We start from the raw sequence: 16875 nt of genomic DNA on the forward strand, positions 1-16875 counted from the left end.
CAGCTCTGGGTAATGGCGCCCAAACGCTGACAGGGAGCGAGGGAGTAAGAGAGAGATGTAGCTCCAGGGCGGGAACATCTGCTGTAGATGGCGCCTGGGGCTGGTGGAGGGGCTACAGGTCAGCGCCTTATCCACCCTGCTGGGCTTCACCACTGGGTACTATGGAGCATGTAAAACTAATTTTAGTAAATCCTTGCCCTGGTGGATATAGTGGGGTCCCTGCATGGCCACAGTGTCCACGCCAGCGGCGTGGTCCGTCTCCTGGGACCGTGTCCGGATTGTGATTTCGGTGGTTCCCACCTGGGGGACTCTCTTACCTCCTCCCTGTAAGTGTGACCACGCGATCCAGAAGAGCAGCAGCGGTGATGTGTACCTGATGAGACCGGAGCGCATCTGCTGTAAGAACCTGGCAACCAGGGCGCGGAAGTATACAGCGCCACTGGGGGAAGTGAGGGAGCCGCAGTATGACATATAGCATCAGATGCCTATGCTGTGGCCCTTAAAGTCTTCTTTCTTCTCAGAAAAGCTCTTTTCAGGGCTGCCTAACGCAGCCCTCCCTGTACTGCAGGCAACAACTTACAAACTGAGCTTCAGTGCCTGGAGCGGGGATATAGACGAGACAGTGCAGTGTATCTTGGGAACAGTCAAAGCTTTAGCCTGTTGGTGCCTCGGATCAAGATCCAACGCTACACCCTGATGTTATTCCCTGGGGAATCCCAGTGTACCCCGCTGCAGAAAAAATAGGCTTTTAATACCTACCGGTAAATCCTTTTCTCTTAGTCCGTAGAGGATGCTGGGGACTCCGTAAGGACCATGGGGTATAGACTGGATCCGCAGGAGACATGGGCACACTATAAGACTTTGAATGGGTGTGAACTGGCTCCTCCCTCTATGCCCCTTCTCCAGACCTCAGTTAGAAAACTGTGCCCAGGGAGACGGACATTTCGAGGAAAGAATTTATTGTTTAAACACGGTGAGTGTCATACCAGCTCACACCACGAACATACTGCAGAATGTGGCATTCAATAGAATACCAGCCAACGGTATGAACAATATACAGCCATATGCTGAGAGAATATGTAACACAACCAGTGTGTCAACACAACCAATAATATAAAAAGACACCGCATGCCATGGCATGCCCAACGTCAGCAACAGCCTGACAGAAAAGAAACACCACAAGAGTGTAACATAACCAATAACTGCAGACACAGTACGCACTGGGACGGGCGCCCAGCATCCTCTAAGGACTAAGAGAAAAGGATTTACTGGTAGGTATTAAAATCCTATTTTCTCATACGTCCTAGAGCAGGGCTGGCCAAACCGGTCCTCGAGAACTACCAACAGTGCATGTTTTCCAGGCCTCCTGGAGATCTGTAGAATTGTCAGTTAGGAATGAATGCAGCACATCTTAATTAGTAATGACTACACCTGTGCACCAGCTAGGTAGTCTGGAAAATGTGAACTGTTGGTAGATCTCGAGGACCGGTTTGGCCAGCCCTGTCCTAGAGGATGCTGGGGATCTTGTTGTAACAGTTCCTCACGTAGAGGAAGAGGCCAGGGATCTTCTATGAGTAAATCCTGAAGAACTGGATACCAAGCCCTCCTCGTTTAGACCGTAACAATGAGGATCACCTGAACCTTTGTTCTTCTTACGTTCATCACCTTCAGAAGAGTGAAAACGGAGGGGACACATAGACCAACTGAAAACACCCAAGGTGTCCCGAAGACGTCCACTGCAATAGCTTGAGTGTCCTCTGACCTGGAACAATATCTCTGAGATCTCTCGGCGAGGCGAGACGCCAACCTGTCCTATTGAGGCACTCCTCAAAGACATGTCGCTTCAGTGAAAACTTCTCGATGACGACCGTATTTCTCCCGGATGGAGATCGCGTCTGCAGAGGAATATATTTCTCCGTCGTTCACATCCGGAACGAAGACTGCTAATATAGCGTTGACCAGTCTTTCCATGGAAAACTTTTTTCGGCATCTGCCATTGCCGCTTTGCTCCTTGTTCTGCCCTAGCGGCTTACTTACACCACTGCTGTCAAGTCGTCCGACAGAACTAACACGGGCAGATCACGAAGCATATGTTCATTGAAAATAGCTCTTAATTCAAGAAAGCTTATTGCAGACAAGCTTCCCAGCTTGACCCTTTCCTCTGGAAATACTTCCCTTGCACGGACTGCTCACCAGTCTCGGAGATCTGTATGCATGGACACCATCCTGGATTCCGAACCTTCGTCCCTCTAGGAGGTGAGTACTGAGCTGACACCCGAGGAGCGAAAACCTGGCCATTAGGATTATATTTCGGCGCATGCGCAGGTGAGACCCGGACTCTGGCATTTGACCTGCTCACCAAAAAGTCCTCTTAGGCCGCACCGATCTTCTTCATCAACGGAAAATAATGATGGATTGTCACTGCAAATCTGATCCGACTCCAGATCCTCAGACCTCTTTCCACAGGAACACACAGAACTTCAACCGTTCTGTATTTACTCTGATACCCACCTCCGACGCCCGCGTCGTTGGGAATAACAGCCTTCCCCTGTGTTGAAGAACAGTCAAAGAGAAAACAACGATTTGCACCACTTGTGTCTTGACCTCGCCTTAAATCAGGAGAGTGTCCCAGTACAGAACAACAATGGTTCTTACAATTGAAAGAATACCAACCCACTGCCATCACTCCGGTGAAATGGCAAAGACAATCCTGGATATCCACCCAGGTAATCTGAATGCGGAGAACAACGCATTTAAACCTCTTAGTTTTTTTTTTTTTTATATATATAACAGGGACAGCAGGACAATGCCCTGAACCGGACGCACCTCTGGTATGGCGTCGAGTACTACCTCCCCTTCCAGAGGGGAAACGGCAAGATCTATTAGAAAATCAGTGAGGGGAAACATCTGTAACGCCAGAATGTCCCCCGTTGGATTCTATAATTAACTCACAGGTCCTAGTCTATTCCCGGACTGACTGAAAAGTAGTAGACGAGTTCCCACCGGAGTGGGCTCCAGCCAGATAGACTCAGCGACATGTGGTGGATGTGGTAGAAACAGAAAACGACATCCGCTTCTGCGAACCTAACAAGGCTTCAGAAATCTTACCTTTTCACCTTCCACTGTCTGCACAGAAAAGGAAAAAAGAACGGTATCGAACCGGTTAAAAAGACTGCATCCCACAAAAGAATTCGTCACCAACCATTGTGAAGGAGACTGTCACACGCCAGAGGCGGTGTTCGCCGCGCTTACCCCTGCGTGTCTGCTGGTCTGTGCTGCGGCCTCCGCCTTCAGTGGGCCACAGGCTCCGGCGTCTGGCTGGCGCGGCTCCCGGTGGTTCTCCAGGGCATGGGCGCCGCCATGACACCCGGCATCACGTGGACGGGGGGCAGGTGACGTCATCAGACTGCTCCGCCAATCCAGCGGTGGCGGGAGATTCAAAGTCAGACGCCGGACACAGCCTCAGGGCCTGAGTATCGTCTTTTCCCAGACGTGGATGCCAGCGCTCTTGTTCCCGGCAAGGATCTCTGAAGTTGTACTCCAGTGTCTCCGGCATTTCCAGGTGCCAGTTCGCTGCACCGGTTCCAGTGTATCCAGCGGCCGGTGTGTCTCTCTGCGGTCCAGTCACCAGTGCTCCTAGGAATCAGCGTGGGCTGCGGGCCCTAATCACCGTTCTCAAGTTCTACGAATCAACAGCGTCTGAAACCACTGCACTTAACTTCTACAAACCATCAGCGTCTCAGTCACCGTTCACAAGTTCCACAAATCAACAGCGTCTTAAACCCCTGCACTTAAGTTCTTCACATCATCAGCGTCTCAGTCACTGTTCACAAGTTCCACAAATCAACAGCGTCTTAAACCCCTGCACTTAAGTTCTTCACATCATCAGCGTCTCAGTCACTGTTCACAAGTTCTTCACATCATCAGCGTCTCAGTCACTGTTCACAAGTTCCACAAATCAACAGCGTCTTAAACCCCTGCACTTAAGTTCTTCACATCATCAGCGTCTCAGTCACCAAGTTCTACAAATCAACAGCGTCTAAAACCACTGCACTTAAGTTCTACAAATCATCAGCGTCTCAGTCACCGTTCCCTAGTTCTACAAATCATCAGCGTCCTAAACCACTGCACTTAAGTTCTTCAAATCACCAGTGTCCTAATCTCCGCTCACAAGTTCTTTTAACCATTTGTATCTTTAACCACCATTTACGAATTCTTTAAGTTATCAGTGACTTTCAAACATCACCCACAGTTCCTTCAGTCACCAGTATCTCTAATATTGCTCACAAAACCCTTCAATGGGTCTGGACATTCCCTCATAAGTTCCTTTATGATATATGACTTTAAGTTGTTCTTTTCCTGCAATAAAGCTCTTCAATATTTCACCAAACCTTACTGTCAGCGTCCTGTATGAGGAAATCCTATATTAGGCCACCCCTGTTCCGGCTCAGTTGTGGTTCCTCTCCCCAACCATCGGAAGAGTCCCCGAGTCCACGACACCCTCAGTCTAGGCCAGTGACAGAGACTAACTCACGAAGTTAGATTTACCAGCAGTATCTGCCGAGAGTGACTGAACTAAGGCATCCCCAAACAGCGGTACACCATCCCAGGGAAAAACTCCAGTATCTCGGAGTCAGCCTCAGCATTCCCCCGGCCACACCTCCTGTATACGTACGGCAGCCTGCCGCAATGTTATATAGAAGAACCAACATAAGCCCCGTTATACTATCGTTCTATATGCAGGCAGGGGACCGTATACAGTGTATACACACTATATACCTCCTTAAACAATATACATATTGCTGTCCAGGGCGCCCCCCCCCCCCCCCCCTGCACCCAAGTAAAACCGTTGGTGTGTGGGAGCAATGGCGCGCAGCGCGACTGCTGCTGTGTACTGGCGGGGGTATCGTACACGGTGCCCGGAGCCCGTCTATGCTCTTTTGCCAATCTAAATGAGACGTCAGTAACTGCTGCCCAGAGCGCTCCCCCCCCAGCGTCCTGCACCCTGTGAGTGCCGTTGGTGTGTGGGAGCATGGAGCACAGCGCAACCGCTGCGCTTACCTTCCGTTACTGAAGTCTTCTGCCGTCTGAAGCCTTCTGTTCTTCTCATACTCACCCGGCTTCTTTCTTCTGGCTTCTGTGAGGAGGGTGACGGCGCGCCTCCGGGAACAAGCAGCTAGGCAAACCAAGTGATCAAACCCTCTGGAGCTAATGGTGTCCAGTGGCCTAAGAAGCAGAGCCTTTGAACTAAGAAGAAGTAGGTCTGACTTCTCTCCCCTCAGTCCCACGATGCAGGGAGCCTGTAGCCAGCAGGTCTCCCTGAAAATAAAAAACCTAACAATAAAGTCTTTAGAGAAACTCAGGAGAGCTCCCCTAGTGTGTGTCCAGTCACTCCTGGGCACAAAGTCTAACTTAGGTCTGGAGGAGGGGCATAGAGGGAGGAGCCAGTTCACACCCATTCAAAGTCTTATAGTGTGCCCATGTCTCCTGCGGATCCCGTCTATACCCTATGGTCCTTACGGAGTCCCCAGCATCCTCTAGGACGTATGAGAAAATGATACCACAAATAACAATATACCATCAAAAATTGGTAATCATCACATATATAACCCTGCAACAAAAGCACAGATGGTAACCAGCTAAATGTGCAGACCGCAGTGCATAGAGTATATGTTAAAAGTTAAAGTGGTGAAAAAAGTTGTGTTAGTATGTGCTGTGCTTCTACTTTCCCTGATTTGCATCAGGGCACTGAACAAGGGATGAGAGCACTGCACGAACCTATGACAAATGAATATGTGAAAAAAATTCTGTATCTGCTGTCAGCCAGGTTAAATGAAACCTAATGGAAAGATTTGTACTGTTTCAATGCTGATAAAAGTACAGTAATGGAAAGTGAAAAATGTAGGTACCTGTGAGTAAGGTGCAGTCATTTGAGCTGGTGGTGTGGCATCAGGATGGCAGCATAGGCTTCTCGGAATCGCCTGACGCATTTCAAAAAATATTAAAAGTTTTATACTAAATTTTTTTTTTTTTTATATAGTGTCCCCACACTATTTTTTCTCTTTGCATATTTGCTCTAATTAAATTATGTCTGGGATCAATTTTCTTACTTTAATATACATTTATTAGTGTTTAAAAGTTTTGCACATAATTTATGTGACATACTTATGGTATATATGCCCCTGTAGAGTACCCTACAAGTTCTATAACAATACAAATGAAAGCTTACTTTAAATCAGAGATTGGCTTGGATGGCTTCCGGTCTGCAACGGACTCTGGAGGTGAGCAAACAGCATTTACCTTTAACCTTTGATTGTCTCTGACCTAAATATACAGGATAACAAATATATATATTACTAACTGCTTAAAAAAGTTAAATCTTAAAAGAAAGTTAAAGCATCAAACAAATCTATTTACTTCTTTGTGCGCAAAAACACTAACACTGCACAGGTCCAAGTTTATTAAAATATGCATTAAAGTCCAAATAAACTCAATGAATTAAACTGTTGCACTTAACAGTAGTTAAACCCCCCCCTCCCCCCCCCCCCCACCATGAGGATGCTCCACTGCACACCATGACCTCAGAGATAACAGTGGTTTACAAGTTTATTCCCAAATAAGAAAGAAAATTAGCAACTGCCCTTTTTACTTATCAAGGCAAAACAAAGTATTAAACAGCAACAAATAGGCTGCTACTTCTTTGTATGGCCTGTATAACACAACAAAAATAATTATCTCAGTTAAGTCCAAAAAGGAAGGTATTTAAATTGGGTGAGAAAAACATTCAGGTCCAAGTGCAACACAGAAGTACCATAAGTAGGAGCCATGTGCCCCACTTCTTGGAACACCGAAACCAGTCGTAAGTCAAAGCTAGAAGAATGAAGTGTATACACAGTGCTCAATGTAGGTACAGGTTGAGTATCCCTTATCAAAAATGCTTGGGACCAGAAGTATTTTGGATATCGGATTTTTCCATATTTTGGAATAATTGCATACCATAATGAGATATCATGGTGATGGGACTCAAGTCTAAGCACAGAATACATTTATGTTTCATATACAACTTATACACACAGCCTGAAGGTAATTTTAAACGATAATTTTAATAACTTTGTGCATTAAATAAAGTTTGTGTACATACACACAATTCATTTATTTTTCATATACACCTTATCCACACAGCCTGAAGTCATGTAATACAATATTTTTAATAACTTTGTGTATTAAACAATGTTTGTGTACATTGAGCCATCAGAAAATAAAGGTTTCACTATCTCAGTCTCACTCAAAAAATTCAGTATTTTGGAATATTCCGTGTTTCAGAATATTTGTATATGGGATACTCAACCTGTAGTATGACTTAAAAATGATTGTTGGCTCAGCAATGTAGCAATCCAGAACCCAAAATGTATATTGCAAATATGATGCCTTTGCGACTGCCCTTCATTTAGCTTAGATTAACTTTTGCAAAAGCTGTAACAATTTTGTGTTCGTTTTATAAGGCATGAAGTTATTATAAATTACATTCCCATTGCAGCTTTATTAGCAGGTAACTTCATTCCAAAGTGATCTTGCCTAAAGAAAATAATTATGCTGGCTACCTATAGTTACTGGAATAAACTGTGGTACTTCAACTAGGACTTTAGCAAGAAATAGCCTGTCGCGGTTTCTGTTGCTACATATTAACACACATTTTGAATAACTGATCTTCCATTGCAAAAAACAGCCCACTGTCATCATGTTTACAGGTGCTGTCACCTATGGTTATTTATTCCCAGCATAAACTATGGCCCAAATGAAACAGCCTGGCGAGATGCAGCAAGTAGTAAGGAAATCTCAATCTGTTTTTGTTTTTTGTATTTTTATTTACTGAAGCAAAAGCACTGCAGCATGCAATTCTGCAGACATGAATATACGATTTAAGCATACAATGTATGTATGTATGTATGTATGTATGTATGTATGTATGTAATGTACTAAGTATAATACACACTGTGTCAGATGTATACCATGATAAATCTGCGTAGAAGTTGGCAAAGTTGCAATGAAACGTTCCCATGTATCAAAAAAGGAGGGGCCTTCTTCACCTTACCAAACATGTCTCAGCCCAGTCCATTTGAAAGATAAAAATAAGATTTTACTTACCGGTAAATCTATTTCTCGTAGTCCGTAGAGGATACTGGGGACTCCGTAAGGACCATGGGGAGAGACGGGCTCCGCAGGAGACATGGGCACTTTAAGAAAGAATTTAGTTCCTGGTGTGCACTGGCTCCTCCCTCTATGCCCCTCCTCCAGACCTCAGTTAGAGAACTGTGCCCAGAGGAGATGGACAGTACGAGAAAGGATTTTTGTTAATCCAAGGGCAAGATTCATACCAGCCCACACCAATCACACCGTATAACTTGTGATAACAATCCAGTAAACAGTATGACAATAACATAGCATCAGTTCACGCTCGATGCAACAATAACGTAACCCTTATTGCAGCAATAACTATATACAAGTATTGCAGAAGAAGTCCGCCCTTGGGACGGGCGCCCAGCATCCTCTACGGACTACGAGAAATAGATTTACCGGTAAGTAAAATCTTATTTTCTCTAACGTCCTAGAGGATGCTGGGGACTCCGTAAGGACCATGGGGATTATACCAAAGCTCCCAAACGGACGGGAGAGTGCGGATGACTCTGCAGCACCGATTGAGCAAACATGAGGTCCTCCTCAGCCAGGGTATCAAACTTATAGAATTTTGCAAAGGTGTTTGTACCCGACCAAGTAGCAGCTCGACACAGCTGTAGTGCAGAGACCCCTCGGGCAGCCGCCCAAGAAGAGCCCACTTTCCTAGTGGAATGGGCCTTGATCGATTTAGGTAACGGCAATCCTGCCGTAGAATGCGCCTGCTGAATCGTGTTACAGATCCAGCGAGCAAGAGTCTGCTTTGAAGCAGGGCCGCCAAGCTTGTTGGCTGCATACAGAACAAACAGTGCTTCTGTTTTTCGGACTCTAGCCGTCCTGGCTACATAAATTTTCAAAGCCCTGACCACATCAAGGGACTCGGAATCCTCTAAGTCCCGTGTAGTCACAGTCACCACAACAGGTTGGTTCATATGAAAGGATGAAACCACTTTTGGTAGGAACTGAGGACGTGTCCGCAATTCCGCTCTAACCATATGGAAAACCAGATAGGGGCTTTTATGTGATAAAGCAGCTAATTCAGACACTCGCCTAGCCGAAGCCAGGGCTAATAACATGACCACCTTCCAAGTGAGATATTTTAACTCCACCGTTTTCAGTGGTTCAAACCAGTGTGACTTTAGGAAGCCCAAGACCACATTAAGGTCCCAAGGCGCCACCGGAGGCACAAATGGAGGCTGAATATGCAGTACTCCCTTAACAAAAGTCTGAACTTCTGGGAGAGAAGCCAATTCTTTTTGAAAGAAAATGGATAGGGCCGAAATCTGGACCTTAATGGAGCCTAATTTAAGGCCCAAATCAACTCCAGTTTGTAGGAAGTGAAGGAAACGGCCCAGATGGAATTCTTAAGTAGGAGCATTCCTGGCCTCACACCAAGAAACATATCTTCGCCATATACGGTGATAATGTTTTGCTGTTACTTCCTTCCTAGCCTTTATCAGCGTAGGGATAACCTCCACCGGAATACCTTTTTCCGCTAGGATCCGGCGTTCAACCGCCATGCCGTCAAACGCAGCCGCGGTAAGTCTTGGAACAGACAGGGACCCTGTTGCAACAGGTCCTGCCTTAGAGGAAGAGGCCACGGATCTTCCGTGAGCATTTCCTGCAGATCCGGTCCGTCGTGGCCAATCTGGAACAACGAGGATTGTTCTCACTCCTTTTCTTCTTACTATTCTCAACACCTTTGGTATGAGAGGAAGAGGAGGAAATACATAAACGGACGGGAACACCCACGGTGTCACGAGGGCATCTACCGCTACTGCCTGAGGGTCTCTTGACCTGGCGCAATACCTCTGCAGCTTTTTGTTGAGGCGGGACGCCATCATGTATATCTGTGGCAGTTCCCACCGACTCACAATCTGTGCGAAGACTTCTGGATGAAGTCCCCACTCTCCCGGGTGTAGGTCGTGTCTGCTGAGGAAGTCTGCTTCCCAGTTGTCCACTCCCGGAATGAACACTGCTGACAGTGCACTTTTTTTTTTAAATCAACAATTTTTATTAGATTTTTTATAGAAATACAAGAACAGGGAAGACCTTCATGATACAGACATACCAAAAACCGGGAAGAAACCGGTATAGTTACAATAATCCATCGTAAAGTGCTTTTAAGCCACATCAGTGAAATCACAGATACATAGGGGGATATTCAATTTGGCCCGGGGTGCCGGGTGATAAGTATCGGCCGGTGGGGGCTATTTAATTGGCCCCGATAAGCCGGCGCGTGCCGCAGCTTATCGGGGTTTTGCTTCACCTGCCTCCGGCAGGCGAAGCAAAATGCCCGATAACAGCCCCGTTTTCAACCGAAAACGGGGCTGTTTCACCCGAAAACACACAGGTTTCACTGAACCTGTGTGTTTTCGGGTGTAAGAGGACTTGTTACCGGCCAAGCAAATTAAATAGCCCGACCGCAGCACCCGAAGAAACATCGGGGGTTTTTACTCCCGATGTCTCTTCGGACCAAATTGAATATCCCCCATAGTCGGTAATTGTAGGCTTGAGTAAGAGGTAAAGGATAAACAATCTTAACCTACATGAGGTCTAGGAAATGATGAAGACATTACCAACGTGCGTCTCAGCATAAGAAATCACCATATACCTAAGGCTAAGCATACAATTCTACCTGAGGATTCACAGGACATCAGTATACCTGAGAGGTCAGTAAAGAAGACAGACAGGATGGAGGGGGGGGGGGGGGGGGGGGGGGAAACAAATGGGGAAAACAATACAAGTATAATCATATCATGAATGAGTAGCGGCCGAAGAAGTCTTAAGTAAAAATATTAAAGAAGTAATTCAGGCATGGTTAGCCATTCTAACCAAAGAGAAGGTTCAGTACCCATATGGCATCAGACTAAACATACAGCATGGGGTATTAAAACTAATATAATTGCATTTCCTAAGAAAACAGCAGGAGGTCCCAAAGGAACAGTACATGGGCCTAGGTTGTCAAGAGGCCCTATCGATTTGTCCATATAGATACCACGTTGTGGTCTCAAAAAGTTTATAGATGAACGACTGTACATCCGGGTCTAGAGTATCAATATACTTCTCCCACTTCCTGGCAAACCGCCTGACCCCCAATTCAATATCAGGAAGAGTAGCGCGCCTCTCAAAATAAATAATCTGGAGGGTCATGTGTTTCACAGCCATCAAAGAAGGGGTAGACGGTTTGATCCAATTATTAAGAATTTGTTTCTTGGCAATTGTCAGGATAACCGAGAGTACCGGAACAATATCTCTATCTTCAGGCCCAAGAGACCACTCTCTAAAATCAAGTAGCAAACAAGCCTTCGGGCGTTTTATTAACCGTAAGTTAAATACTGTGTTGAGATAAGCGACCACCTTGTACCAAAACTTAGATATTTTCCGGCAAGACCACATATTGTGGTACAAGGTGGCACTCTGCGCAGTACATTTGATGCAACAGCCAGTGTCGTCTGGGACCATGTGTGCCCTCTGATTAGGTGCTATATATGCCCTTTGGATCGTCTTCAAGTGAACCTCTTGCAAAGAGGCAGAGTATAAGAACCTAAAAGTGGGTAAAATGTTATCTAACAATTCAGCGCACGATCCCATATTGGGGATATCTCTGGACCATGAAGTCAACGCGGAATCCCAGAGCCGGTCTCTATATGAGACCCTAAAGGTGTTTCTGAAGTAACTAAGATGGTAAGGACAATCTTTAGTAAGCACCATTAAGGTGCGCAGCGGGTCTGTGCTAGCCTCAGAAATCATTGGGTGTGACTGGGATTGAGCAAAGTGTCTAGCCTGCAAGTACATAAAAAATTCCCGGTGGGAAATACCGAATTTTATCTGGATATCAGAGAAAGAAAGCACTGCGTTGCCTCCTGGGTCGTATATGTCTCTAATAGCTGCGATCCCCTTTTCTCTTTAACTCAAAAAATGTGCGTTATCAAGGCCAGGAAGTTAACATGGGTTACCCCAAAACGTAGTGTGAAGAGAGGTGTCAGGTTTTCTCTGGGCTTTAGTGTGAGTGGCCTGCCATGCTCGATATGTATGCCAAAATAAAATGTTATGTTTTATCTCAGATGGGAGATGGGAGTTTGGGGTGTTTAAGAGAGCAGCAGGGGAGAAAGGATGGAATACGGCCAGTTCAAGTGGCAAGTTCGTAAATACTGATTTGCCCAAGAGCCAGTCTGTAATATACCGGTACATCGCTGCTCTACTAAATAGGACAGGATCTGGGATTCCCATACCTCCCTCTTCACGTAATAGCTGCAACCTAGCGTAGGGGACTCTTGGTCGTTTACCTGCCCATAGAAATCTAGTGAAACACTGTTTAAGAAAAAGGACATCTTTCTCAACAAGGGCAATAGGGAGCATAAGAAGAAAATAAGCAATCTTGGGAAAAACAACAGATTTAATAACTTCTGCGCAACCCATAAGAGACAAGGGCAGAGACGCCCAGTCTGTGAGGATTTTAGACACCCTGGACAAAATAGGACCAAAATTAACCGCATATAGATCCGGGAGGGAAGTAGGGATCTGAACCCCTAAATATCTAAGACTATCTCGAGCCACTGGAAATCGGGACAGGACCGGGTGTAATGGAAAGAGGGAAGAGTCTCCTGAAAGGAGGAGAAGCTCGGATTTAGATATATTAATTTTGTATCCCGCAAAGGAACCAAATTGTTCAATCAGGGAGACAATCGCAGGGATGGACGTATCAGGATGAGAAATAAATAGAAGCATGTCGTCAGCATACAGTGATAATTTTACCGTGGTGTCCATTATTGTTATGCCTGTAAATCTGGGAGAATTTCTCAGGGAAACAGCTAGGGGTTGTAAAGCTAAGGCAAATAATAAAGGTGACAAGGGGCAGCCCTGACGTGTGCCACTCTGGATAAGAAAATAAGAATTTACTTACCGATAATTCTATTTCTCGTAGTCCGTAGTGGATGCTGGGAACTCCGTAAGGACCATGGGGAATAGCGACTCCGCAGGAGACTGGGCACATCTAAAGAAAGCTTTAGGACTATCTGGTGTGCACTGGCTCCTCCCCCTATGACCCTCCTCCAAGCCTCAGTTAGGATACTGTGCCCGGACGAGCGTACACAATAAGGAAGGATTTTGAATCCCGGGTAAGACTCATACCAGCCACACCAATCACACCGTACAACTTGTGATATGAAACCCAGTTAACAGCATGATAACAGAGGAGCCTCTGAATAGATGGCTCACAACAAGAACCCGATTAGTTAACAATAACTATATACAAGTATTGCAGACAATCCGCACTTGGGATGGGCGCCCAGCATCCACTACGGACTACGAGAAATAGAATTATCGGTAAGTAAATTCTTATTTTCTCTGACGTCCTAGTGGATGCTGGGAACTCCGTAAGGACCATGGGGATTATACCAAAGCTCCCAAACGGGCGGGAGAGTGCGGATGACTCTGCAGCACCGAATGAGAGAACTCCAGGTCCTCCTCAGCCAGGGTATCAAATTCGTAGAATTTTGCAAACGTGTTTGCCCCTGACCAAGTAGCTGCTCGGCAAAATTGTAAAGCAGAGACCCCTCGGGCAGCCGCCCAAGATGAGCCCACCGTCCTTGTGGAATGGGCTTTTATTGATTTAGGCTGCGGTAATCCTACCGCAGAATGCGCCAGCTGAATAGTGCTACAAATCCAGCGCGCAATAGACTGCTTAGAAGCAGGAGCACCCAGCTTGTTGGGTGCCATCAGGATAAACAGCGAGTCAGTTTTCCTGACTCCAGCCGTCCTGGAAAAATAAAATTTTCAGGGCCCTGACTACGTCCAGCAACTTGGAATCCTCCAAGTCCCCAGTAGCCGCAGGCACCACAATAGGTTGGTTCAAGTGAAAACCTGAGACCACCTTCGGGAGAAACTGAGGACGAGTCCTCAACTCTGCCCTATCCATACAGAAAATCAGATAAGGCCTTTTACATGACAAAGCCGCCAATTCTGACACACGCCTGGCCAAGGCCAACAGCATGACCACTTTCCACGCGAGATACTTTAGCTCCATGGTTTTAAGTGGCTCAACCAATGCGACATTAGGAAATCCAACACCACGTTGAGATCCAAAAAGTGCCACAGGAGGCACAAAAGGAGGCTGAATATGTAGTACTCCTTTAACCAAAGTCTGAACTTCAGGCAGTGAAGCCAGTTCTTTCTGGAAGAAAATCGACAGAGCCGAAATCTGGACCTTGATGGACCCCAATTTGAGGCCCAAACGTCACCCCTGCTTGCAGGAAGTGCAGGAATCGACATAGTTGAAATTCCTCCGTCGGGGCCTTCATGGCCTCCCACCAAGCAACAAATTTTCGCCAAACGCGGCGATAATGTCTTGCGGTGACATCCTTCCTGGCTATGATCAGGGTAGGGATGACTTCCTCCGGAATACCCTTTTCCTTTAGGATCCGGTGTTCTACCGCCATGCCGTCAAACGCAGCCGCGGTAAGTCTTGGAACAGACAGGGTCCCTGCTGCAGCAGGTCTTGTCTGAGCGGCAGAGGCCAAGGGTCCTCTGCCAGCATCTCTTGAAGTTCCGGGTACCAAGCTCTTCATGGCCAATCCGGAACCCCGAGTATGGTTTTCACTCCTCGCCTTCTTATTATTCTCAGTACCTTGGGTATGAGAGGTAGAGGAGGAGACACATAAACCGACTGGTACACCCACGGTGTCACTAGAGCGTCCCCAGCGATCGCCTGAGGGTCCCTTGACCTGGCGCAATATCTTTTCAACTTCTTGTTGAGGCGGGACGCCATCATGTCCACCCATGGTCATTCCCAACGGTTTACCCGCATTTGGAAAACTTCTGGATGAAGTCCCCATTCTCCTGGGTGTAGGTCGCCCATCGGAGAATCCTTGTGGCTTCTGCCATCGCCATCCTGCTTCTTGTGCCGCCCTGTCTGTTTACATGGGCGACCGCCGTGATGTCGTCTGATTGGATCAGTACCGGCTGGTTCTGAAGCAGGGGCCTTGCTTGTCTTAGGGCAGTGTAAATAGCCCTTAGCTGCAGAATATTTATGTGAAGCGAAATCTCCTTGGAAATTTCTTCCCTGTGTGACTGCACCCCAGCCCCGAAGGCTGGCATCCGTGGTCACCAGGACCCAGTCCTGTATTCCGAATCTGCGGCCCACTAGTAGATGAGCCCTCTGCAGCCACCACAGCAGCGACACCCCGTTTCTTGCTGACAGGGTTATCCGCTGTTGTATCTGTACATGGGACCCGGACCATTAGTCCCACAGGTCCCACTGGAACGTCCTTGCGTGGAGTCTTCCGAATGGAATTATGCTTCGTACGAAGCTACCATTTTTCCCAAGACTCGTGTGCATTGATGTACCGACACCTGTCCTGGTTTTAGGATGTCTCTGACTAGAGATGACAACTCCTCGGCTTTTTCCACGGGAAGAAACACTCTTTTCTGGTCTGCGTTCAGAAACATTCCCAGGAACAGAAGACGTGTCGTCGGGACCAGCTGTGACTTTGGAATATTGAGAATCCAGTCGTGGTGTTGTAGCACTTCCCCAGAGAGTGCTACTCCCACTACCAACTGTTCTTTGGACCTCGCCTTTATCAGGAGATCGTCCAAGTACGGGATAATAAAAACTTCCTTCTTGCGAAGGCGTATCATCACTTCGGCCATTACCTAGGTAAAGACCTTCGGTGCCGTGGACAACTCCAACTGCCGCGTCTGGAACTGATAGTGACAGTCCTGTACCACATATCTGAGGTACTCCTGGTGAGGGGGGGGAATGGGGACATGCAGGTACGCATCCTTGATGTCCAGGGAGACCCTGTAATCCCCCTCGTCCAGGCTCGTAATAAGCGCCCTGAGCGATTTCATCTTGAACTTGAATCTTCTGATATAAAAGTTCAAGTATTTTAATTTCAAGATGGGTCTCACCGAACCGTTGCGGTACCACAACCACTGTGGAATAGTAACCCCTTCCTTGCTGAAGGAGGGGCCCCTTGACAATCACTTGTTGTGATTATAGTGTTGAATATGCACCAACACCGTCTCCCTGGCAGAGGGAGGTGCCGGTAAGGCAGATTTTAGGAAACGGCGGGGGGAAGAACGTCTCGAACTCCAGCCTGTACCCCTGAGATACTACTTGAAGGACCCAGGGATCCATGTGAGAGAGCCCACTGTCCGCTGAAATATCTGAGACGGGCCCCCACCGTACCCGGGTCCGCCTGAGCAGCCCCAGCACCATGCTGTGGACCTACCGGACGCAGGGAGGACTTCTGCTCTTGGGAACTAGCTGTGTGTTGCAGCTTTTTTCCTCTACCTTTGCCTCTCGGCAGAAAGAATGAGCCTCTAGCCCACTTGTTTTTCTGGGGCCGAAAGGACTGTACTTGATGATACGGTGCTTTCTTTTGTTGTGGGGTAGCCTGTGGCAAAAAAATGAATTTCCCAGCAGTAGCTGTGGAAACGAGGTCTGAAAAACTATCCCCAAACAGTTTTACCCCCTTATAGGGCAACTTCCATGTGCCGATTCGAGTCGGCATCGCCTGACCATTGCCAAGTCCATAACCCCCGTCTGGCGGCAATGGACCTAGCGCTTATTTTTGATGCCAGCCGGCAAATATCCCTCTGTGCATGTATAAGACCACGTCTTTTATATGCTCTATTTTCAGCAAAATATTGTCCCTATCCATAGTTATTTTCCGACAGGGAATCTGACCACGCAGCGGG

General features: G+C 46.9%; 1 protein-coding gene across 1 annotated transcript in view; it reads right to left on the reverse strand.

Annotated features, from left to right (window-relative positions):
- SMC5 (structural maintenance of chromosomes 5) overlaps positions 1-16875 on the reverse strand; it is a 403478-nt gene that overhangs the window by 137722 nt on the left and 248881 nt on the right. The window contains exon 12 of the mRNA XM_063913893.1: positions 6230-6324. Within this exon, the coding sequence (XP_063769963.1) occupies positions 6230-6324 (95 nt within the window). The remainder of the gene's footprint in view (positions 1-6229; positions 6325-16875) is intronic.

This window comes from Pseudophryne corroboree, chromosome 1 (assembly GCF_028390025.1).
Source record: "Pseudophryne corroboree isolate aPseCor3 chromosome 1, aPseCor3.hap2, whole genome shotgun sequence".
Taxonomy (NCBI): domain Eukaryota; kingdom Metazoa; phylum Chordata; class Amphibia; order Anura; family Myobatrachidae; genus Pseudophryne; species Pseudophryne corroboree.